Below are 23,930 nucleotides of genomic sequence, written 5' to 3'. Positions count from 1 at the left end.
TTATTTTGGGAGGCAAAGCAAAAGAGACATTGATCGACTCTTCATTTTCTGGTTCATTCCTCAAATGCCAGGGCTGGGACCAGAACTGGGAACCTGGAACTCAACCGGGGTCTGCTCTCAGCACAGCCCATCGCCTGGTGCCCAGGTCAGCATCTGCAAGAGGCTGCAGGCAGGAGGCAGGACCAGGACTTGAACCCACGGGAGCCTGTAGCAGCCACCACACATGTCTTCACCAACAGGACCAACACCTGTCCTTGGATCCATATTCTTGCAGTAAAAATGTTCTTGCTCTAAGACTGAAAAAAAAAAAAAGACTTTGTTGTTTTCCAAAGTGCACACGCACGCATCTGACGGACTTGTCAAGGTTTTGCACCGCGTGGAATGAAACGCAAAGGAGCATCTCAGCTCCAGGAGGAAAGCCACGCGGTCATGTGAGGCCCGCCTTGCCAAGGACTTTGGCCAGAGCCGTTCGGACGTCCCTGTTCCTCAGGCTGTAGATGAGGGGGTTGAGCGTGGGGGTGACGAGACTGTAGAACAGCGAGACCACATTGTCTTGCTGTGGGCTGTGGTAGGCGCCAGGCACCATGTACATGAACACGGCCGCCCCGTAGAACAGGCCCACCACGGCCATGTGCGAGGAGCACGTGGTGCAGGCCTTGCGCCAAGCCTCTGCCGAGCGCATGCGGACCACAGCCCTCCACACGAGGCCGTAGGAGATGGCCACGAGCGACAAGGGCACAAGCAGGATGAGCACCCCCGAGACGGACAGCGCCAGCTCGTAGGCCGAGATGTCCGCGCACACCAGCTTCAGGAGGGCGGGCAGCTCGCAGAAGAAGTGGTCCACGGTGTGCGAGGCGCAGTAGGGGAACTGCAGGGCGATGGTGGTCTGGATGGAGGCCACCAGCACGCCCGAGAGCCACGAGGTGCCCACCATGAGCAGGCACACCTGTTGTCTCATGAGCACGGGGTAGTGCAGGGGATGGCACACGGCCACGTAGCGGTCGTAAGACATGAGAGAGAGCAGGACGCCTTCGCTGACACCTGTCAGCATCAGGAAGAACATCTGGGCGGCACAGCCTCCCAGGGAGATGGAGCTGTCTTGCCGGAGGAAGTCAGCCAGCATCTTGGGGATGGTGACCAGGGCAAAGCTGACGTCCAGTAGGGAGAGTTGGCTGAGCAGGAAGTACATGGGCGTGTGGAGCCGGGAGTCTGTGCAGATCAGCAGGAGCAGGACGCTGTTGCCCAGCAGCCCCATGGCGAACGTGGCGGCCACAAGGCAGAGGAGGACGAGCTGTGGCCCTGTGTGGCTCAGCAGGCCCACCAGAGTGAACGCGGAGGCCGTGGACTCATTGGATCCCCCCATTCTTCAGGAGGTGGCATTGACCTGCAGGGCAAACAGGGAGCTTGGTGAGGGGCCCGTCGGGGTGGCGTGGTGGTAATGTGTTCATCTTAGACTCTGAATAGCAACTGTCGGATAGCGCTCAGGCTCAGTAACAAAATCCCATGACTTAAAAAATATGAATAGGGCCCGGCATGATAGCGTAATGGTTAAGGTCCTCGCCTTGAATGCACCGGGATCCGATATGGGCGCTGGTTCTAATCCCGGCTGCTCCACTTCCCATCCTGCTCCCTGCTTGCGGCCTGGGAAAGCAGTGGAGGATGGCCCAAAGCCTTGGGATCCTGCACCCGCGTGGGAGACCCAGAAAGAAGCTCCTGGCTCTTGCCTTTGGATTGGATCAGCTCTGGGCTGTTGCAGCCACTTGGGGAGTAAACCAGTGGATGGAAGACTTCTCCCTCTGTGTAAATGCCTTTCCAATTAAAAAAAAAATCTTAAAAATAATCAACTGTAAAGTGAGATTTTTTACTAATTTTTTTCTTTTGAGGAAGGAGCTCAACAGAGACAAAATAACTCCCAATGCAAGAAGATCAATGAATGAGCTACTTGAGAATTCAGTGCAAACTTTCTTTCTGCCTCTCTTTCCTCCCTGTTGTTGGACTCTCATTTCCAACAGCAGGGAACAAGGCACGCAGCAGGTGCTTCGTGGAGATGTGCTCAACGAGTAAAATGGCTAAGAAAATGCTGCCTTGTGTCTGAGGTGAACAGGTGCTGACTGGCAGATCTTGGAGTCAAATCACCCTCTGATTAATTTCAAATCATGTATTCTCTCTTTCTGCCAGTTTTCTGTGCCTTGCCTCTCTAAGCTGCCTTGATCTGAAGAATTACTCAGGGTGCATTGGACTTTTAAGTTTTTATGTATTTATTTAAGAAGAGTGGGGAGGGGGGAGCCCTGCATCTCTCCCCAAGTTGCAGCTAGGGGTCTGGAAAGCCATCTGCTCTCCCACCTCGGTGGCAAGAACCCAAGGGTTCAAGCCATCCCTGCTGCCTCCCCAAGGTCGCACTAATGGGAAGCTGTCGTCGGGATCAAGGCTGGGCCTCCGCCATCCCAGCTACCAGGCTAAACACTTGCTCCAAGCGTCTTTGAGGGAGAATGTCCCTGCCACAGGGGCGGGTGGAAGCTGTCACCTCGACCTAGGTTTAACATCTTAATAACCAACACAGCTCCTGGTCTTCCCAGATCAACTGCTTCACTGACCCTGGAAAAGGAGACCTTCACGGGGATCTGGTTACACGGAGCCTCACGACAGTGCTGGATGCTTGGAAATACACAGATGATCCAGCGCCCACCTGTGTGGGAGGATCCGGCGCCCACCTGTGTGACAAGGAGGCTCAATGCATTTTCATCTCGCTTTCCAAGCACCCGCATCCACCAAGCGCTTTGAAAATCCGTGGAGGGTCAGGGTTCGCCTCGAGGCTGACGCCTGCGTCCCACCTGGCCTGGGTTTAATCCTGGCTCCAGCTCCTGGGTCTCCAGTCCCTTGTTAATGCACACCGTTGGAGGGTGGGTGACAGCCCCCGTAGCCAGGCTCCCGCCCCCTGCGGGAGAGCTGCTCGTTTCAGCCCGGCTCAAGTCCACGCATCGTGGGCACTTGCGGAAGAACCACCAACTTCTTTTTCTCACTGCCTCTCAAGAAACTTAGCAGACGATGGAGTTAAACAGTAAGTTCGTTTTGATATATATTTAGAAATCCATGCATGTGAGGCACTTTCAAAAAGTTCATGATAATCACATACTATTTTTTTTAAAGCTATGCATGTAGGCATTAAAACATTTTCTGCACCAAAGTAGGTTCGTTTCATGACTTGTTTCCAACAGAAGCTGCATACTCACACACAATGTGGCCGTGACCATGAGCCTGACACCATTAGCTCGCCAGGTTCCTGTTACTGCTGTGTCGATGGTGTTATGGCACCCAGACCCGAGACCCCCACGAGCTCTCAGCCTGCCTGTCATGGCATCCAGACCCGAGACCCCCACGAGCTCTCAGCCTGCCTGTCATGGCACCCAGACCGGAGACCCTCACGAGCTCTCAGCCTGCCTGTCATCGCACCCAGACCCGAGACCCCCACGAGCTCTCAGTCTGCCTGTCATGGCATCCAGACCCGAGACCCCCACGAGCTCTCAGCCTGCCTGTCATGGCATCCAGACCCGAGACCCCCACGAGCTCTCAGCCTGCCTTCCGGAGGGCTCCGCCAGCGCCTTGTTCCTGTAGACACATCTCTGCTCCTTGGGGAAGCCTCGCAGGAAATAGCCCCTCTGTGAATGAGCCTCTCCTTGTTTCACGGAGGCAGCGGTAAGTTTGTTGTCTAACGGGCTAGACACCTCGGGGAAATGATTTCCATCGGGGATCGTCTCATTTTTCTTTACCAGAGGAAAAGAATTGGCAGCCATGGGAGTTGAGGGGTTTGAGAATGGAGTACCCCAGGGAATCATGGCAAGTATTTTTTTTTCCCTCTCTATTCTGAGTTCCAGGAGGATGGAAAGCAATGTGCTGGATGACCAACCTTCCGGAGGATCCAAGTGATGGTGGTCGATAACCTACGGCCCCTCCGCCCTTGGGGCTGGCACTGTGGCACCGTGGGCGAAGCACTGCTTGCTATGTCAGCATCCTAGGTGGGGGTCAGCACGAACCCTGGCTGTTCCACTTTGTGCCCCAGCTTCCTACTAACCTGCCTGGGAGAGCAGCAGAGGGCCGCGCGCACATGGGGGACATAGAAGCCCCTGGCAGCAGCCTGCTCCTGTCCCAGCTGCGGTGGCCATTTGGGGAGTGACCCAGTGGGTGCAAGATCTCTTGCTATCTAGCCCCCCTCCACCTCCCTGTAGCCTCAACTTTCAAATAAAATAAATACTTGTTTTTAGATGGCCCTTAAGTCTCTGAGTGTGATGTTCATCTCATTCTTAGAGGATGCTAGAATAACAGAACCCGTATCTTCTAAAGCCCCTGGGGGCGGATGATTCTCCCAGCAGCTGGAATGGCAGCACTGTGTATCAGACTCCAGCCCCTGAGCCCTCGGAGGCAGCGGTCACGGCTCCTGCCGCTCACGTGGGAAGCCTGGACGGAGAACTGAGCTTCTGGTCCCAGCTTTGGCCGTAGGCCAAACTGAGCCACCAAGGGCACTGGGAGGGCGAACCTGCAGACTCCAGCTCTGCGTCTGCCTCTTACACAATACACATGGCTCGAGAATTCTTTAAAAAAAAAAAAAAAGATGTATTTATTTTTATTGGAAAGTCAGATATACATAGAGGAGCAGAGAGGAAGATCTTCTGTCTGTTGATTCACTCCTCAAGTGACCACAATGGTTGGAGCTGTGCCGATCTGATGTCAGGAGCGTAGAACCTCCTCCGGGTCTCCCATGCGCAGGTGCAGGGTCCCGAGGCTTTGGGCCGTCCTCCACTGCTTTCCCAGGCCACAGGCAGGGAGCTGGGTGGGAAGTGGAGCAGTGCAGGTATGAGCCGGCGCCCCATGGGATTCTGGCACTTTCAGGGGAGGATTAGTGAATTGAAGCACAGTGCTGTCTGCCCGCTCGCGCCCTGGGATCTCTTATTGTACGTGTAACCTTTTGAGGTGTCTGGGGCTGTCTGAACCCCATCGTAATAGCTACTCAGTAAGTGCTTGTTGAATGGGAAGAATAAGTGAGGCATGGCTGTCCCGTGGCCCAGCCCACAAGGGTGTCAGCTCAAGATGCGTTCCTGTGGAAACAGCTGATCTCCAATAAGCATTGTTGTGAGTCAGGGCTAGTAGGAATATGGTTAGGTCATTGTCCTCTCTGCTCTGAAACTTGGGACCTGACACTGCCCGGGGTGGGGTGATGAAGCAAAAACTTCTATTACAGCTGCAGGGCAAAGATGCTACATTGGATCCTCTTCCGGGATCACGGAGTCAGGGGTCAGCAACTGAGTGTGGTCTCGCTCTTTGTTCAACAACATCGGGCCAGAGTTATCTGTGGGATGTGTGTGCGTCCCCTGCCCCGAGTCCTAACATACAGCCCTGAGCTCGGCAGATGTTGGAGCATGGCGTGCGGAGCCACCAGGGGCAAAGCCCACGCCCCGTATCAGGGTGTCACTTGCAGTTCTAGTACCTTCTGCTTGCAGGGAAGCCCCCGTCTAAGGTTCCCCAGGAGTCGGTAGGTGACAGCTTGAGACCTGGGCCCTGGCCAGCCATCTGCAAGATCAGAGAGGATTTCCAACTCTTCAGCTTGCCTCTCCCTGGGCCCTTGTCGGCACTGGGGAAGGGGACCAACGAGTGGAAGATCTTCCCACTTTCCTGTTTGAGTAGCTGAGAATAAGCATTCTTTAAACATCCATGAAGTGTGTTGGTACAGTTGAACTCAAGTCTGTGGGTTCTACGGTTACTTACATTCAGCCAAACAGCAATACAAATATTCCAATATTCTCTACACCGAACACACACAGCCTTTGTTCTTATTTATTTCCTTAAAAAAAAAAAAGATTTGTTTACTTATTTTATTGGGCCATCCTCTGCTGCTTTTCCAGGCCACATGCAGGGAGCTGAACGGGAAGCGGGGGCTGTTGGGACATAAACTGGCGCCCATGTGGGATCCCGGCGCATGCAAGGCGAGGACTTTATCCACTAGGCTATCATGCTAGGCCCTGTTCTTATATCTTAATATAGTATAGCAACTATTGACATGGCATTGAACTGGCATGAGGTACTGTATGCAAGTCCTCTGGTGATGATTCGGTCCGTGGAAAGATGTGTCTGGATTTTGGGGTAGCACTATGCCATTTGTGCAGAGGGGATTTGAACAAGCAGAGTCTGACATCTGTGGAGGGTTGTGGAATGAACCTTGTATGTATACCGAAGTACAACTCTGTTCCAAATGAAGTCACCGGGTGGGAATTAGAAGCAGATTTGGAAGGTTGGAGCACCCCAATTTCTCTGGACATGACTGGAGTGTACCATAAGGAGAGGGTTGGGGAGCAGGTGCCATCTCCTTCCAAAAGGGGCATACAGAGGGCAGTGCCTGTAGCCGGGTGGAGAGCTCTTGCCGTGTTACAGGGGCACCCTGAGTTCCTACATTCCCGGCAGCAGCGCTGTGATGTGGAAGGCTAACCCCCTGCCTGTAGACGCAACATCTCTTATGGTTTCTGGTTCAGTCCTGGATGTTCCACATCGGATCCGCCTCGCTACCAAAAACCTGGGAATTACAAATCATGGTAGTTCCAATGCCTGGGTCTCTGCCATTCACATGGAGACTCAGAGGAAGCTCTTGGCTTCTGTTGTTGGCCTGGGCTAGCCCCATGTGGTTCAGCCATCCTGAGAATACACACACACACACACACTCCTCCTCTTGCAAGAGTTAGGATCCCATATGGGCACAAGTGTCCAGACTGCTCCACTTCCCATCCAGCTCCCTGCCTGTGGCCTGGGAAGGCAGTAGAGGATGAACCAAAGCTTTGGTACCCTGCACCCTTGTGGGAAACCAGGAAGAAGCTCCTGGCTCCTGGCATTAGATCATCTCAGCTCTGGTGGCTGCAGCCATACGGGGAGTGAAGCAGTGGCTGATTTTTCTTTCTTTCTCTCTAAATCTGCCTTTCCTATAAAAATAGCTTTATTTAAATAAAAATAAGTAAAAAGGAGAAGCTCCCAGGCTGCCCGAGAGCCTCCTTCACTGACCCTCCAGGCACTTGGTTCCCTGCACAGAAGTCATACAAGCAGGAAGCAGGTGAGGTAAGGCTTTGATGACCCCATGCCTCCAGCATAAAATGAGCCCGTTATATGCATCTCCTTGTCCCCGAAAGCCCCGGAGAGCAGATCTCTGTTTGACCAAAGCAAACACATTCTCAGAAAAATTCGACTGCTAGAAGCTCGTGGAGTCTGTAAAATCAGGCTGTTGGAGTTGTCTGAACTCACCAGCAGCAGCCCCTCCCCAAAGCGCTCGGTGCCTGCAAGTCCCAGAGGGCGTAGCGGTGATGCAAAAGTTACAGTCTTGATTGGCAATAATGAGACCAGTGGGGTTCCAGTCTGGAGGATCGCCTGAACCCTGCTATTGAAACAAACCCAAGACACCAATTGCAAGTTTCTGTAATGAACAGCCTGTCGGATTTTCAGCCACGCTCAGGGACTTATTAAAAGTTTACCTGCAATTCCCAGCTCGACTACACTAGGATTAGTTTAAAAAGTCTTTGAGGATCAGCCACAGGCCTGCAAGCAGACAAGTTTGAGCCCTTAATTCGGGGCTAAGGTGCTAACTGAATCCTAGGTGCACTCAGGGGTGCAGTCGCCTCGAGAGCTGGTCTCCAGGTGGCTCTGCCACTGAGCCTCGTGCCGAGTGGGGTGTCCTGATTAACCGCAGGTGTCAGCGGAAACCGGAGGTGGCCATTTGTGGGCCCAGGCACCACATTCCCAGAGCTCTGATGCCTTCGCCTGTACCTGGAGCCCCACTGGTGCCCAGCCTCCCGCTGTGGGGTGCCACACAGCAGCATGCAGAATTTCCCGCCTATCTTAAAAAAAAAATTAGAATAGACAGCTACGCTGGCACACTGGTACAGTTAACCCAGGTTTGTCATTAACCAGGCCCAGAATGCCCGCCAGCTATTGCCTGCTTCCCTCCCAGCAGTGGGACACGTCCCCAAGTACAAGGCAACCTAGGCAGTTGCCCATAGCAAAGGCCTAGTAGTCTCTTTGGCTGGGATCTGCTCTCTGGACACACCGACACAAACTGCTCCAAGTCCAAGGCCAGGCTCGACAGGGTCTCGGCGCGGTCTGGGGGCGGCGGGGGGCTCGGCAGCAGACCTGGGCTGGGACATGCCAGCTGCTGACACCCTAGCATGGCTCCGCTGCCCCGTCCAGGGGAAGGGGTGGCTTGAGCCGGACAAGGAGACACACACAGCTGTGGGCACACGTCCTCAGGTTCCTCTGACCTCTCTCTGAGGAATCCCAGCTTTGGTTTACTTATTGGAAAAGTGGACTTATTGGCCAGCCGCTGGACAGAGGGACAGCAGCGGCAAGGGGCTTGATTTCCCCCGCGTCCAGAGCCCGACGTGGGGCTCATCTCACTTGCTGTTGGGCTAGCTCTGTCCTGGGGTGTCCAGGAACCCTCCCTTCCCTGGACCCCCACCACTGGGAAGCTGAGGTCCCTACTCTCAAAGGGGCAGTCGTCCTGGGCCCCTGCAGGAATGTCCAGGCAGGTCTCTAGGGGTTCAGGCACCCGAGGCCTCAGCTCAGCCACCTCGAGGCTGGGGGATGGTGCCAGGCCTAGTGCCAGTCAGCACTGGTCGCTGATTGACTGGCTGGAGCTGGAGGGTGGACCATTGGCGGCCTGAGGCAGAACTGGGCATCCTGGGGAGGAGCCTGGTGGCCTGGGGAGGAGCTGGACTGCCTGAGGAGGAGCCGGGCAGGGGTGCCAGCAGAGCCATGAGCCCAGGCATTGCTGTCTGCCAAGGCCAAGCCAGAGCCTGCAGGGCCGCCGGGTGCGCCGGGTGGGGGTCACTGCGCCCTCCGGCCTGGCTCTTCTTGCTGTGGCTGGTGGCTGGTCGCGCTCATGCAGCGGGCTACGAGGTGAGGGAGCCTGCGGGCGGGAAGGAGGCCAGCTGAGGTGAAGGCCTGACGACGGCACCTGCCGCCCTGTGTGGTTGGGGCCGATGGCCTCCGCTTTGTCATCCCTGTGGGGGCTGTGAGAGGGTGGGGAGCAGCTGTGTGTAGGGGGCACTGAATGAGTGTGTGTGTGTGTGTGTCTGTGTGTGTGTGTGTCTGTGTGTCTGTGTGTGTGTGTGTGTGTGTTTGGGGTCTCTGTGCAGACTTGTCCCCAAGTGCAGCCGGACATGCTGAACGTCCACCTGGTGGCCCACACACATGCTGACGTGGGCTGGATCTATACAGTGGACCAGTACTATAAGGGGGGTAAGTCGAGGGTGTGCCCTGGACAGCAGGGTGGGGCAGTGCCTGCATGGGCTCCTGTCTGGGAGTACCCCCCCCCCCGCCTGGCACTCCCTCAGTGCCTGACCCCTGTGTCCCCAGTCAAGCACGAACGCCAGCCAGCTGTGAAGGATATCCTGGACTCGGTGTTCGCTGCCCTGCAGGCAGAGCCCAGCCGCAGGTTCGTCTGCGTGGAGATGGCCTTCTTCTCCCGCTGGTGGCACCAGCAGACGAACGCCACGCAGCAAGCCGTGCGGGAGCTGGTGCGCCAGGGTGAGCCTGTCCCCAGGACGTGGAGAGAACGGGCGGCTCTGCTTGGCCTCCTGTAGCCCTGGTCTGTGAGATCTGCAGGCTGTGCACACAGCACATATTCCAGTGTACACTGGCAGGTATGGGGAACACCTGTGTGTTGTGGAAAGTCCACATCCAGGGGCTCCTTGGGGAAGCTCTGCTCCCCGTATCTGGACAGAGGGGCCTGGGACTGAGTGTTTTTCTCATTCTAGACCTGTGTAGTCTTCTCATCCCCAGCCCACACTGTGACCCCCACACCCAGCCCTTGACCCTGACCCCACACCCAGCCTTGTCCATGACTGCTCCAACCCCTTGACCCTGACCTTGTCCTTTCCTGCGCAGGGCGCCTGGAGTTTGCCAACGGTGGCTGGGTGATGAACGACGAGGCGGCCGCCCACTATGGTGCCATCGTGGACCAGATGACCCTGGGGCTGCGCTTCCTGCAGGAGACATTCGGGGACGACGGGCGCCCCCGTGTGGCCTGGCACATCGACCCCTTTGGCCACTCTCGGGAGCAGGCTTCCCTGTTCGCTCAGGTGCCCTGCCCGCCTCACTAGGTGCACCCCTTCCCTCGCTCTGACTCCAGCTCTGCTTTCCCTCTGCTGCTCCAGCTCTGCCTTTTCCTTCCGTCTCCCCCGGCCTTGGTTCTACCCAGCTCTGCCAAGCCGGTGTGAGCTTGATAGTGGAGGACTGGGCACATATTTACGCTACTCCTCATGGCCTCCCCGCAGATGGGTTTTGATGGCATGTTCTTGGGGCGCGTGGATTACCAGGATAAAGAGGTGCGGAAGAGGAAGCGGGAGATGGAGCTGCTGTGGCGGGCCAGCGCCAGCCTGAAGCCCCCGTCCGCCGACCTCTTCACTGGTGAGGCTGTGCGCTGGCCTGGGTGGTCTTCGGGGCTTCAGGCTCGCACCTGCTCTGCTATCAGCGTCTTGAAACCCTTGTTTCCAAATTTTCTTTTTCTTCCTCCTGTATCTGAGGGAAGGGAGGAGATAAGAGGAGAAGGCGCCTCCAGCCTCCCAACCGCCCCGGTAACCGGGGATGGGAAATGCCAGCCAATATCATGTCAGGGTATGGGCAATTTTGATCATGTGTGTGGTGCGGTCTACAGGTGTGCTCCCGAATGTTTACATGCCCCCAAGTCATCTGTGCTGGGACCAGCTGTGTGATGAGAAACCCATCGTGGAAGACCTCAAGAACCCCGAGTACAACGCCAATATAGTGGCTGATTATTTCTTGGATGTGGTTGCTGAGCAGGTAACCCAGTGCCCGGGACTTCTGTGCCCATCGACAGATGTGACCTACTCAGAGCCCTTGGGAGAAGGTCTTGGTCCAGGCACAGCCTCTGCGTCCCCAGTCTGGGTGTGCATGCATTACTGAGCCTGTAAAGCCTCTGTCCACCCCTGTGTGGTGTGCCTAGGGACCTGCTGGCCGGCCAGTGGCTGGCTGTGTGTCCCTTCATTCTTGTATGTCACACTCCCGCCTGTGTGTTCTGGATCACAGGTGAGGGGCCATTTAGAAGCTCATGAAGATACGTATTTGAAAACAATACACAGATTTGCAATTTTTGCATCAAAACCATCTTTTAGGTATATTTTTAAAAAGTTAAAAAGGTACGCCCTGGATAACAGAGTAAGAGAGAAGGTGAATGAGGGAGCGAGACAATCACCTTCCATCTTCTGCTTCACTCACCAAGTACCTGCTGGTCAGCAGAGCTGGCCAGAGCGGAAGCCAGGAGGCGCCTGTGACCCCGACCAGGTCTCCCGCAAGGATGGCAGGCACGCAGGGACCTAGGCCATCACCTGTTGTCTCACAGGGTGCCCAGTGGCAGCAAGCTGACCTGAGAAGCGAGGCTGGGACTGGAACCCAGACACTCCCATCTTAAACAGTGCCTTCACCCGCCTGCCCTCTCCCGGTACTCTCGAACACATGCCAAAGGCCATGTGACAGTACACGCAGCTGGGGTTATGAGACAATTCTGCATGAATTTCAAGACCGCTTTGCATCACAGTTGATTTATCTTTTCATCATCCACTAACTTTTTCAAGCAAGCTTGTGTGCGCCAAGGCGCAGCTAGACACACGGGTGGTCAGGCACAGTTTGTTTGTCTGCCCTGCAGCAGCAACACTACCGCAGTAACCACATCATGATGACCATGGGTGGGGACTTCCACTATGAGTACGCCGACTCGTGGTTCCAGAACCTTGACAAGCTCATCCGGCAGGTCAATGCAGAGGTCAGTGTGCTCATCCTGCGGGGCTCCTGTGTAAGAGTGTGTCCTTGAGTACCCAGGACGGGGGTCCAGGGCAGAACTACAGGTCCCATCTTGCTGTTCTCTTGCTTCTGCAACAAACAAGCACAAACCGAGCAGCTGAGAACAGCAGAAACCCAGGAGCACCGGTTCTGAGGCCAGCAGTGTGGCACGGGTTGCACTGGGCTGGAACGCAGCCATGGCAGGGCTGTGCCCCTTTGGGAGGCTCTGGGGGAGAGCTTCTGCCGTTGCCTTAGCCAGCTCTGGGAGTCGCCTATGCCCCTTGGCTCATAGCCTGTCCTTTGTCTTCAAAACCAGCCACTCAGCGCCTCTCTGGGCCTGCTTCTGTCGCCACAGCTCTTTTGTATCCTCTGCTACCATCTTCCAGTTTCTTTATTTTTAATTATTGTCATTTCTATTTGAAAGCGGGCCAACAGTGAGATCTTCCAACTGCTGCTTCACTCTGCACTCCCTGCCCCGGTAGATGCCGGCAGGGACCAAGGTCGCTTCCCTGACCACTTGTTTTCTTTGCAAAATGGCTTTTCAGTTACTTTTATTTGAAAGATGGAGGTAGAGACACGCCCCGTGTGCCGCAGCAGCCGGAGCTGAGGCAGAGCACAGGCAGAGGCTCCATGTGGGCGCGCCTCCTGGACTGGAGCTTTGGCACGCTGCTTCCCAGATTGGAAGCGCAGAGCAGCTGGAGGCAGAATCAAACTCTAAGGCACAGCTCACCCAGTGTGCCAAAATGCCAACTCCTCAGTGAATGTAGACTCAAAACTCATTCACGTTCACTTTCGTGCGGACGGCAGAAACACAGAGACAGACGTTCACCTGCTGATTTCCTCCCCCCGCAGGCTTGCGACTGCTGGAGTCCGGGTAGCAGGGGTCCCCGTGTGACCCATCCCCTGTTCCCCAGGATGTGCAGGATGCTAGGAGAGAGCTGGGGGGCAGGAGACGGGACGACTTGAACCAGCTGCTCTGATGTAGCATGCATACACCCCCGCTATGCCTCGGCCACTGCCTCAAATGCCTACTCCCAATTCCAGTTTTCCGGGCCCATAATCCTGTAAACTAGCCCTATGTTACTGTCAATTGACTAGCAAGCAAAGTGTTATTTGTAACCTTCATTCCCCTTTGGAATGCAACCTGGTGTCGTCACAAGTTCTGGGGAACAGGACATAGTCATTCTATCGGTTCTAGTCATGTTGTGTGTGTGAGATCAGCGATTGTGCTGCATACACGCCCCTCTCTCAGCTCCCCTCCCCTGCACTAGCTCGTGGACCACACACTCCTCGTTGCAGGGAAGGGGCGGGTGCGCAGTGGTGATCCTCGTGAGAGTTGAATGAGTTCATTTGCATTGATCTGCTACTCCAACTCCTACATCACGTAGAAGGAGTGTTGTCCCCTGGGCGCACCCACTGCCATCGCCCAGCAGCATCTGAGCCTGTTGGATGCCTGCCTGTGGGCACCATGTGGGCCTCTGGGCATCTGTAGCTATGGGTCCCGGGGCAGAAGCACTGCTCCTGGGCTCACCCACTCCCCTCCACCAGCAGAAAAGGCGGAGCCTGGTCCACGTGCTGTATTCCACCCCTGCTTGCTACCTGTGGGAACTCAACAAGGCCAACCTCACCTGGTATTTTGGGGGCACTGGGGAGCTGGGAGGGGGTGACACGCCACATGGCCTGTGATCCAGCCCTCCATGCCCACGCACATGCAGGTCAGTAAAAGAGGACGACTTCTTTCCGTATGCTGATGGCCCCCACCAGTTCTGGACCGGCTACTTCTCCAGCCGGCCGGCCCTCAAGCGCTATGAGCGTGTCAGCTACAACTTCCTGCAGGTGGGTGGGACCCTGAGGCGTGGGGCAACAAGGAGGGCTGATAAGCCTGGTGCCCCAACATGGCCCTGCTCCCCAGGTGTGCAAGCAGCTGGAGGCGCTGACAGGCTGGGAGGCCAACAAGGGACCTTATGGCTGGGGAACCAGCACAGTCCTCGGTAGGGTTGGGGCGGGAATGGGGTTGAAGATGGAGACCAACCCTGGTTTGCCCTCAAGTCTCTTCATAGAGCCCGTAGCAACCTGCCCTGCAGTCCCTGACCTTTCCTGTCCCCGTGCTGGGCAGGGCTGAGACCCACGGGGTCCCCACCCTGTGCCCTGTGTGTCTGCAGAGGAGGCGATGGCCGTGGTGCAGCACCATGATGCCATCTCTGGCACCACCCGCCAGCACGTGGCAGATGACTATGTGAGCAAGCTGGCTACAGGCTGCTGGTTCTGCCAGGTGCGCCAGGCGGGACCATGAGGGGAAGGGGCCCACCTGGGACAGGCGGGGCCAGGAGGAGGTGCTGGCACAGACTGGAGACTTAGAAGCCTGGGAGTGAACGGATAAGGCTGAAAGAGCCATCCTGGAGAGGAGAGGGAGGGCAAGTATGTGGGCGTGGGTAAGAGTCATGAGGCCAGCAGAGGTTGGAGCTGAAGGACTTTGGAGATGAGAAGGGAAGTAGAAGGAAGCAGTGCCTCAGAGTGGCTGGGTGGAGGGAAAAGGGCAAAATAGAGAAGCCCCAGATAGGGGTTCGGCATGAAGCTGCCCTTTGCTGCCTGCCCTGCAGGTTCTTCTAAGCAACAGCCTGGCGTGGCTCAGTGACTCTACTAAGGCTTTCTCCGCCTGCCTGGACCTCAACAGCAGCCTCTGTGCGCTCAGCCAGACGTCGGCACGTGTGAGCCGGTGGGGCTGGAGGGAGCAGGGGCCATGGCTGGAGCTTGAGGTGGAAGGGGAAGGCCAAGGTCAGGGCTCCTGGTGACGGGTGTAGATCAGGTGCTTGGTGACTCTTCCGGACACCGGATCTGGGGGAATTCCATGAGGTGCAGTGAGGAGAGAGCAGTGTGCTCAGAGGGGGCTTGTCCTGCCGATCGCTGAGCACCCAGGGGTCAGCAGGGAGACTGCAGCACGAGGGTGGGGAAGCCCCACCGTGCCCCACGCCCTCCCTGCTCCCCTGCCCCAGTTCCAGGTCATCATTTACAACCCCCTGGGGCGGAAGGTGGATCACATGGTGCGGCTGCCGGTCAGCAAAGGCTCCTTCCTCGTGAAGGACCCCAAGGGCCACGCTGTGACCAGCGATGTGAGTCCCTTCAGTGACTGCTTCCCGCTTGGACACCCATGGGCACCCCGCATCCCTCATGGTCAGCTCTGTCCCTGGATATGTCATTATGCTCCCACTTTGAGGACCGGACCCTCAGAGCATCTCTCAACCCGATGTGTCCCCATTGACTGTCCCTTCCCGGACACTGTGTCCTGTCTGCGGACAGCCTACAGCCCAGATGCCTCCAGCCCCTACAATCTCTCCTCCCCTACAAGCCTTCTCTTCCTGCTATGCCTCCACGTCTCTCCCCTTCCTCCACCTGCCCTTCTCCCACTCCTGTCTCCACACTCCCAGTGGTTCTCCCCACCCCCTGAGTCTCCTCTATCCTGGATTGGCACAGCCCAACCCATTCTCCCTCTGTGCCCAGATTTCTTTTCTTCACCCAGGGCCCCCTCCCCTCCTTGAGTTTGATGCCCGTGTGTACTGCGGGTCATGCTCCCTGTGAGTTCTGACTCCGTTCCCCTCCTTCCTCGCCTGAGGTGGTGATGAATCCACAAGCAGAGACACAGATACCCATCCCAGAGCTGCTGTTCTCAGCCTCAGTGCCTGCCTTGGGCTTCAGCGTCTACTCCATAGCCCGAGTGTCTCGTCAGAAACCCAAGTTCCACATGCTCAAGTCCGTCCCCTGGTATTCCGGTTCAGCCGTCTTAATGATCAAAAACGAGGTGAGACCCCTCTTGGATCCATGTCCCCAAGCTGGTGACAACTTGGCTGTGCGTGGTGAGCACTGCGTGCCCTGTGTTGGCAGTCCACGAGTTTGAGGTCTGCCATTCCACACTCTTCTGTAGTGTGACCTTGAACGACCTTCATGTGGGGCCTGAATGGCCTTTCCTGAGGCTGTGAAGATGAGGACACTTGACAAATAGATCAGAGCTGATGGCAAACGAAAAAGGGCATTTATTGAACTGCGAGAGTTATTCATTTGAGAGAGAGATCTTCTGTCAGATAACTGACTTCTCATATGACCCCAAAAGATAAAAGTCAGGTCTGGCCGGGAACCAGGGTCACCATCCCGGTCTCCATAGAAAGTACCTGGAGCACACACACACTTGAGCCATCATCTACTGACCTCCCAGGTGCCTCAGCAAGAACTGGAATGGAAGTAGAGCACCTGGGACTCGAACTTGGGATCCAGAGATGTCTACTGGTGTGAAAAGCAGCAGTTCCGTCTGTTGGGCCTCCGCCCCCCAACACCTATGGTTTTCTTTGGGTTGTAAAGGAATGGCAAGGTTCCCATGGGCCCTCCCATGTTGTGTGCATGCAGGAATCATTGTGCTGGATGTGTATAGGATGTCCAGTTTGGTTTTGGTCTGAAGCAGATGTCATGGACATTGAAGCTTAGATGTCACAGGTGCCCTCCTGAATCGTGTCACCAAATAAACCTTGAAGAAGCATGGAGTGAGGCAGGCAGAAGATTGGGAGTCCTTACAGGGACCAGGCGTGAGGCATGCAAGGGAAGGTGCAGAGGCGAGAGTGCTGGGAAGAACGGAGCTGTCACTGGTCGTTCACGTGTGTCCTCCCGTTTCTGCACAGCACATCCGAGCTACATTCAACGCCAAGACCGGCCTCTTGATGAAGATTGAGAACACAGACCAGAAGGTTGTACTGCCAGTGAGCCAATCTTTCTTCTGGTGAGACGGCATTCAGCAGATCCGGACGGGGGGTGCTCATGGACCTGGAGCCCCTTACTGAGCCTTGCCTTTCTTGTCCTCTGCAGGTACAAAGCTAGTACAGGCAACAGGAAACTCCATCAGCCCTCTGGTGCCTATGTGTTTAGACCACACCAACAAAAGCCACTGCCCGTGAGCCAGCGGGCTGAGATCCACCTGCTGAAGGTCTGGAAATGCCGAGTGGGCAGTGGGGATGGCAGGCTGGGGGGCATGGGTCCTTGGTTCAGCGCAGAGACGGGAGGATGCCCTATTCCTCACCTAACAGGGCTCAGACCAAGTAGGGTGTTGGCAGGTGGAAGGGACCTGGAGCGGGCTGACATCATGGCAGCTGTCTCCTGAGGAATCAGATAGGAAGCCGTTCACACCTGTCATGGGTGTTGGCATAACTCTTTGAATTCGAAAGCAGGGCTGGGTGTGCCTTGAATGGGGAAAGCCCAGTCCAGCCCAGGAACTGGAGGGTCCAGCAAGACCTGTGGGAAGAAGAGGTGTTACTGGTGGGGAGATGTCAAGGGTGACACTTGGGCGGAGTCTTGGGAGAGTCTCCCAAGGGTAGGTCTGCCCTGGGGATGCCAGCTCTCGGGGCCTGTCAGGGATGCAGTTTTCCTTCAGGGCAGGAAAAGACAGAGGGTGGCAGGACTCATGTTTACGCACGTTCAAAACCTGAAGTTTGAGTTTATTTCTCTTGAGGTGATGTCTTCTTGTGCAGGAGACAGGTTGGTCTGTTGTAACTGTTGACCCAAATTCACTGAACTCAACCTTCTACCAGTGAGACAGGCTGTTGCACTGAAGAAGCTGTGGTGATCCCAGTCAGCCCATTGACTCCTGTGTCATGCGCTGTCTTCCCTAATCCCCAGCTGCTCCTCAGTCCGTAATGGGTGCCCGAGTTCCAGCTATTCCACCCGTGTTTGGATCAGTGGGACCCTTGGTCACTGCCATGAGCCAGGCTCCCGTCGCACAGCTACGGATAGATCAATGGAAGACAGGAAAGCAGTCGAGAATAGACTGTCCATCACAATCAAGTGATAACTGCTCTGAGGAGGGGAGGTGGGACATTGGCAGTCAGCTGGCACATGTGCCCCTCTCCAGAATTCCACGGTGATAACGGGAGGAGTGTGGGCATCACATCCAGGCAGGTGTGGGTGAAGCTAAGATTCCTGTGCACCTATTGGAGTTGAGGGGCTCACAGCTGGGTGGGACATGCCTGACTCACCTCTGCCCACGGCTGTGCTGACCGCTGCCCTCTGCCCTCTGCTCTGTGTGTTTCTAGTCATCCTTAGTGCAGGAAGTGCACCAGAACTTCTCAGACTGGTGTTCCCAGGTGGTTCGCCTGTACCGGGGACAGCGGCACCTGGAGCTGCAGTGGACAGTGGGCCCCATACCCACTTTGTGAGTTCCTTGTGTGGGTGTGGGTCTGTGGAAAATGCAGACTGGTGGTGATTTACTTAAGAACATTTGAAATCAAAGACGAAGGGGCTGATTAGTGACACAGAGAGTTGAACCATCATGAGCCCTGCTGGTATCCCAGTCCATGGGCTGTGGAGTCCCTAGCTGCTCCATTTCCCACTGCATGCCCTATGAGTACACTTGGATAAGAAACGTGAAGCAGCTGATGGAAGGTCTCTTACTCTTGGGCCTCTCCCCCTCGGGGTCATTCAATCTTCCTTTAAACAAAACGATCCTGGAAAACTCATTGGAAACGAGAGTGTCCAGGTGGAAGCTGGGAGGCAGCAATACCATCTGAGTCTCCACTGTGTGTGGCTGGGCTGTTCCCGCTGCATTAGCAGGAAGCAGGCACAGAGAGACTGAAGCCCAGGCCCTGTGATGAATGGCCACGTCCCAGCTGGCATGGTCATAACTGCCCGGAGTGGAGTTCAGTGGGGCTCACATGCTTTGTCACGTTGAACACAGTGATGGCTGGGGGAAGGAGGTCATCAGTCGTTTTGACACGCCGCTGGACACCAAGGGCTACTTCTACACGGACAGTAACGGCCGGGAGATCCTGACGAGGAGGTGCGAGGGCCAAGAGGCACCCCAGGGACAGTCCGGGAAATGCTGGGGCCCAGGAGTGGGGGCATTGGCTGAGCCATGGGAATATGGGAGAGAAGCAGAGGGAAGAATGGGCGAGCCAGTCCCAGGGCTGACCCAGTGACCTCCCACTCCAGGCGGGATTATCGGCCCACCTGGAGCTTGAACCAGACCCAGGTGGTGGCGGGCAACTACTACCCAGTCAACACCCGCATTTTCATCAAGGTACCCTCCCACACTCCATGCTGCTCCCTCTCCAGGACGGGGAGGGTCTTCCCACCGCCTGGGTTGGGGCTGGCTCTGGCTCCCCACTTCTCCTCACGCTCAGCCCTGTCCTCCAGGATGGGCAGACGCAGCTGACGGTGCTGACTGACCGTTCGCAGGGGGGCAGCAGCCTACAGGACGGCTCGCTGGAGCTCATGGTGAATGTGGGGGGCTGCAGCCAAGCTCGGGTCCTCCTTCACAGGTCCCACACTGCTGCCCTGCGGGACTCTGCAGAAGGACACGCGCTATACCCTCACCCTCTCCCGGGCACACTTCTGTAGGTGCACCGGAAGCTGCTGCAAGACGATTTCCGCGGAGTCGGGGAGGCACTGCTGGAGCAGGGTTCGGGCTTGGTGGTGCGAGGGCGCCACTTGGTGCTGCTGGACGCGGTAGACCAGGCGGCCGCCGGGCATCGGCTACTGGCTGAGAAGGAGGTGCTGGCCCCACAGGTGTTTCTGGCCCCAGGCGGGGGTGCTCCATACTTCCAGGGAGCCCCAAGGCGCACACAGGTAGGGGGAGTGTGGTGCACAGAGCCTCAGGATAAAGCCCATTTGGGGCTGGTTTACCTTGGCTTAGAGGGGATCCACCTTGCTCAAACTTAATTCACTCAGAAGAGGCCAGGACAAGACTAGGCCTCGCGTAGCTCCTACCCAGGGCTGGTCCAAGTGTTCATTCACTCCTGAGTGGGCAAAGTCCAGCGCCTGCCCCATTACCACCTTCTTGCCTCAATCTCACGCGTCCTTGAAGTCTGCCTTCTGATCACTCACCCTCTGCACTTTGCTTTCATCCACCTCTTGGCGACTGTAGTCCGGCATACCCTTCCCTCCTGGCCTGAGAACCGTCCCATGGTCTCATTGGCTGGGGCTCCCTGAGCCTACCCAATGCTCTGTGGTGTTCTTTGTTTTTCCTGTTTAGGGTCCGCCCCTCCATGACTCACACTGCTTCCCATTCCCACAGTTCTCAGGGCTGCTCAAGGAGCTCCCGCCCTCCGTGCACCTGCTCACACTGGCCCGCTGGGGCCCGGACAGGCTGCTGCTGCGCTTGGAGCACCAGTTCGCCCTCGGGGAGGACTCAGGACGCAACCTGAGCTCCCCAGTGACCTTGAATTTGCAGGTAAGGAGAGCAGAGGTGGGCGAGAGCCAGGAGACACAGAGGAACAGCGGAATTCTGGCTCTGCTTGTTCACTCCGGGCTCTTCCATGGTTCCCACAGGACCTGTTCTCCACCGTCATCATCACCCACCTGCAGGAGACCACGCTGGCGGCCAACCAGCCCCGAGACAGCGCCTCCAGGCTCAAGTGGACTCCAGACACGGGTGGGTTCCTGCCCGCAGCTGGCAGCAGGGGGGCATTGCGGGAGGCATGAGAACGTGGGCAGGCATCCAAGATAGAGAGTACCCAGGGCAGATCCAGGCAGGAGCGCTGAACTTCTAATGTGGGTTGAATATGGAGCCATAGCTTGAGTACCTCCGTGTCTACTACTGGGAAGTGGGTCTCTAGTACTGGAAAGGTGTGAAGCCAAGGATCTGACATTGGAGTGGATTCGGGAGACCCTGGATCATATTTTGGTCCAGGAGAAGGGTTTATAGGCTAGTATATTTTCCTGAGAGCACATTTGTGGTTGCCTAGTGTGATGGGCAGGGGGGGCTTGAAGGACAGTGAGAAGATGACACGCCCTCTCTCTCTTTGTCCACCCTGTCTCTCCCTAGGCCCTGTACCCTACCCGACCGTTCCTCCTGTGGACCCATCCGCCATCCTGCTGCAGCCCATGGAAATCCGCGGCTTTGTGGTCTCAATCCAGTGGAAGGAGGACTCCCTGGGACACCCTGTCCAGGCCTGAGCTGTCTGCTGCAGGGGAAATCAGACTGCCTCCTTGTTTCTCCTTGCTGCCATCCACCAATGCCATTAAAACGACACTGCCAAGACTCAGGTCCCCATGGAACTATCAGTGGAAAGGGATGGGAAAGTAAGTTTCCAAGTGTGCACCCAACTGGCTTGTGGGATGGGCTAACGAAGGAGGCAGGGCAAGACTCAGGTCCCCATGGAACCCTAAACAAATCCTAACCCTAATAAAATTCTAACTGTAACCCTAACCAAACACAACCCTAGCCATTACCTAACCCTGACCCTGACCCTTGGCCCGAACACTTGACTTCAGTCACATCCTAAAATGAGCCCTGGGAAACGGTTTTGACTCGGATAGTTGGGTCTTGCCACCAAGGTGGGAGTACCTGAACTGAAGTACCACCGCCTGGCTTCCACTGCTACCACGCCCTGGACACTGTCCATATTTGGCAACTCAACAAGCAGATGGAAGCTCGATTTCTCTTTGGGTACTTTCACTCTGGATGTAAAGTTTCAAGGGGCTCACACCTAGGGAGTGACACAGGGAAGTCTGGGCATCCACCAATTTCTAGACCTACATACTCTTGTCTAGTATGATCTAAAAACTTCACAGTGACCTAAAATCGGTTCAATGCTTCAATCCATGACATCTTTTCCTGAAATAATTCCTGATACAAAATAACTAGCATTTACACAGCAATCGGCAAATTTTCTAACACCACCTGGCTGTCCAAGTCAACGTTGGTATCGGCCTGCGAGAAAAGACCCCACAAGTTCATGATGCAGTGCCCCCCACATCTGCCCACAACACAGAGGAAGGTCGAAGCATCTCAATGCCTATTGACATGTATGAGAGCTGAATGGGATGTGGGACAGACTGGACAACTCTGCTACACATGCTGGCAAGCACGAGAACCAGGGCATGGGCTGGACCTGGTGAGGGTTATTGAGAGTTGCCCCAAATAGGCTGCAGCTGCCACTGGTTTACGTGGCCAAGTGTATGGCGGGTAGGATTGGGATGGACCCCAGCACCCATTGGTTCCTGTAGAACGTAAGGCTGGAAACAGAACTGACCCAGCAATTGCAACCACCAGCATGTGCATAAGCTGATTGAGGCAACGGATTCTGCCGGCCCCTGTACTGGCAAGCACACACAAGAATCAGGTCTGGGAACACCTCAGCAAAGTTTCTTTGGGGATCCCTCCAACTGAACTGTAGATCTCAGACCCCCAACCATGAAGAGAAGTGCAGGTTCCATGGTTTGACCATGAAGTGCATGAGTGCAGTGACAACATATCCAGGTGCACACAGAGGATATGGCAATCCATCGGAACCTGCAGAGGACACCTGGTACCACAGCAGAGGACGAAGAATAGAACAAAGCAATCAACTACCCCAGCCATATGTTGGCAGTGAAAATCTGGGCAAGCTGACACTCTAAGGCAGACTACGTCAGCCACTAGATTCTGGAGAGTTCTATCGTGCTTGGAGTGGTGAGATTGGCAGCGATTCAAAACTGTTGAATTATCAAAACCACTTGAGCAAGACCCTCAGAGCATACCCCACATAGGGAACCCTGGGATGGGTGGGAGGCTGGGTGGGACTTCTCTCCTTATATCTCCCCTTCCCCCAGATACAGAAAATTTATGAAAATATGCGGTTAAGTAACAACAACAACAACAAAAAAACCCCAAAAAACAGAAGGCAAAGTTTTCTATAAGATTGGAATTTTAATACTGTTGGTTGTGTACCAATATTCTTTGATTCCGTTTGACCCTCTTCATGGTATGAGTTACACTTAAGGCCCTGAAATAAATTCAAATTTCTGAGGGTCAAGTTTTCCTATGTCCCGTGTTTAGCAAAAACAAAAAGAAAAGCATATCCAGAAGTGTACAATACCTGACAGAGGAAATCCAGGTGGTTCGACTTTTTTAAATTTATTGGCCAAATATTAGAAAGGACAGTTTGTTTAGTCACTGACTCATTTATATTTTCTCTACCATATTTCAATGCAAGCTACATGTTAAGCAGTAGTATAAATAAGCCCATAATGTCAGCATATGTGGGATCCTTGTGAATTTTTAGGGGTTAATAGATGAATCTTTTAGGTATTAATAGATTATTTGTTCGTTTTTATAAAACAATTTAAAAAATAATTTTAATATCTGAAAGGGAAACAGTTGGATAGTATTAAGATTTTTGATTTTTAAAAGTTATTTTCTCTCTAAATTCATTCTTTAAAAATACAGTTTAAAATATTTTTACTTATTTAGGGTATATAATAATTGATATATGTGCATAACGTGTGATAGCCAAACCATGGCAATCGCGTTTCCATCTCTTTAAATATTATTGTATATAAGTATTGAGAAACTTGTAACTATTTTGAGTTATCTAATAAACTATATTGTAAGTTATATCTTAAATTATTAACTACAACATAGAAGTCACAGGGTAAGTACAACAATAACCATCGCATTCAAAAAGTTAAAAATTAGAGAAATCACTTTTTTTTCCCAGGAGTAGAAGCAAGAATCAAATCTCAGGATGCTCTTTCCATTTTGAGAGTATTTTGTATTCAGCATTAACTATGACATATTATGGGAAACACATGATAATTGTCTTTAGGGAACTGGCTTGTCTCACTAAGCAAAACATTTTAAAATGAGAAACTAAATGGCAGCTATTTGCGATTGCCACAGAGCAGGAGAAGGAGAGAGAGGATTCCCCTGAGCCCTTCATGGTCTCTTGGGAAACACCTGCAAGAAACCTGCTTTCTGTCTTGGCCGGAGTCCCTTGGGCCTTAGATATCATGGATCTGTCTAGTGAGCAGGTGCCAGGAGCTGTAAGTAGCACCTCTGCTGTGGTCCCTCCGACTGTGCAACCTTGGGCTAGAAGCAGCCCGATTGGTGTATTTGGAGGAGCAGCCTGCTTGTTGCATTTGGTGTCCCAATTCTAGCTCAGGAACTGGAGCTTCTCTCTTTCCCTGTGTCGTGCTCGGGACAAAGCTTCAGCATCCACCATCCAGGGAGGAATTTGGGCTTCCACAACTGTCACCTTTCACCCACAATTCCCATGCAGGTGAGCCTGGCAGCCACTTCAGGAGGGGTCCCAGGCTGTGGCCACAGAGAGCTTTCCTTGGCGTCGGCCAGAAGCTGAGCTAACCAAGCAAAC

At 54.7% G+C, this 23,930-nt stretch overlaps 2 protein-coding genes across 2 annotated transcripts; one reads left to right on the top strand and one right to left on the bottom strand.

Moving 5' to 3' along the window:
- Positions 1 to 427: 427 nt before the first annotated feature.
- On the bottom strand, positions 428 to 1,363 carry LOC121163021 (olfactory receptor 2Z1-like). Its single transcript, XM_040990250.1, has one exon. It carries the CDS (start codon positions 1,361 to 1,363, stop codon positions 428 to 430), a length of 936 nt encoding a protein of 311 aa, XP_040846184.1.
- Positions 1,364 to 8,778: 7,415 nt separating this feature from the next.
- Positions 8,779 to 20,771, top strand: LOC121163020 (lysosomal alpha-mannosidase-like). Its single transcript, XM_040990249.1, has 24 exons — positions 8,779 to 8,922; positions 9,162 to 9,264; positions 9,382 to 9,552; positions 9,913 to 10,106; positions 10,302 to 10,434; positions 10,682 to 10,827; positions 11,690 to 11,806; positions 13,372 to 13,454; positions 13,539 to 13,659; positions 13,736 to 13,814; positions 13,986 to 14,095; positions 14,424 to 14,531; positions 14,817 to 14,933; positions 15,434 to 15,619; positions 16,488 to 16,585; positions 16,672 to 16,789; positions 17,892 to 18,010; positions 18,533 to 18,634; positions 18,787 to 18,874; positions 18,991 to 19,071; positions 19,195 to 19,422; positions 19,871 to 20,026; positions 20,125 to 20,227; positions 20,621 to 20,771. The coding sequence occupies exons 1-24, from the start codon at positions 8,779 to 8,781 to the stop codon at positions 20,749 to 20,751; spliced, it is 3,036 nt and encodes a 1,011-aa protein (XP_040846183.1). The 3' UTR covers positions 20,752 to 20,771.
- The last annotated feature ends 3,159 nt before the right edge of the window (positions 20,772 to 23,930 follow it).

This window comes from Ochotona curzoniae, unplaced genomic scaffold (genome assembly GCF_017591425.1).
Source record: "Ochotona curzoniae isolate NIBS_2020 unplaced genomic scaffold, NIBS_Ocur_1.0 contig_605, whole genome shotgun sequence".
NCBI classification, from domain to species: domain Eukaryota; kingdom Metazoa; phylum Chordata; class Mammalia; order Lagomorpha; family Ochotonidae; genus Ochotona; species Ochotona curzoniae.
The sequence above is the reverse complement of the archived record's forward strand: the minus strand, read 5'-3'. Positions and strand labels throughout refer to the sequence as shown.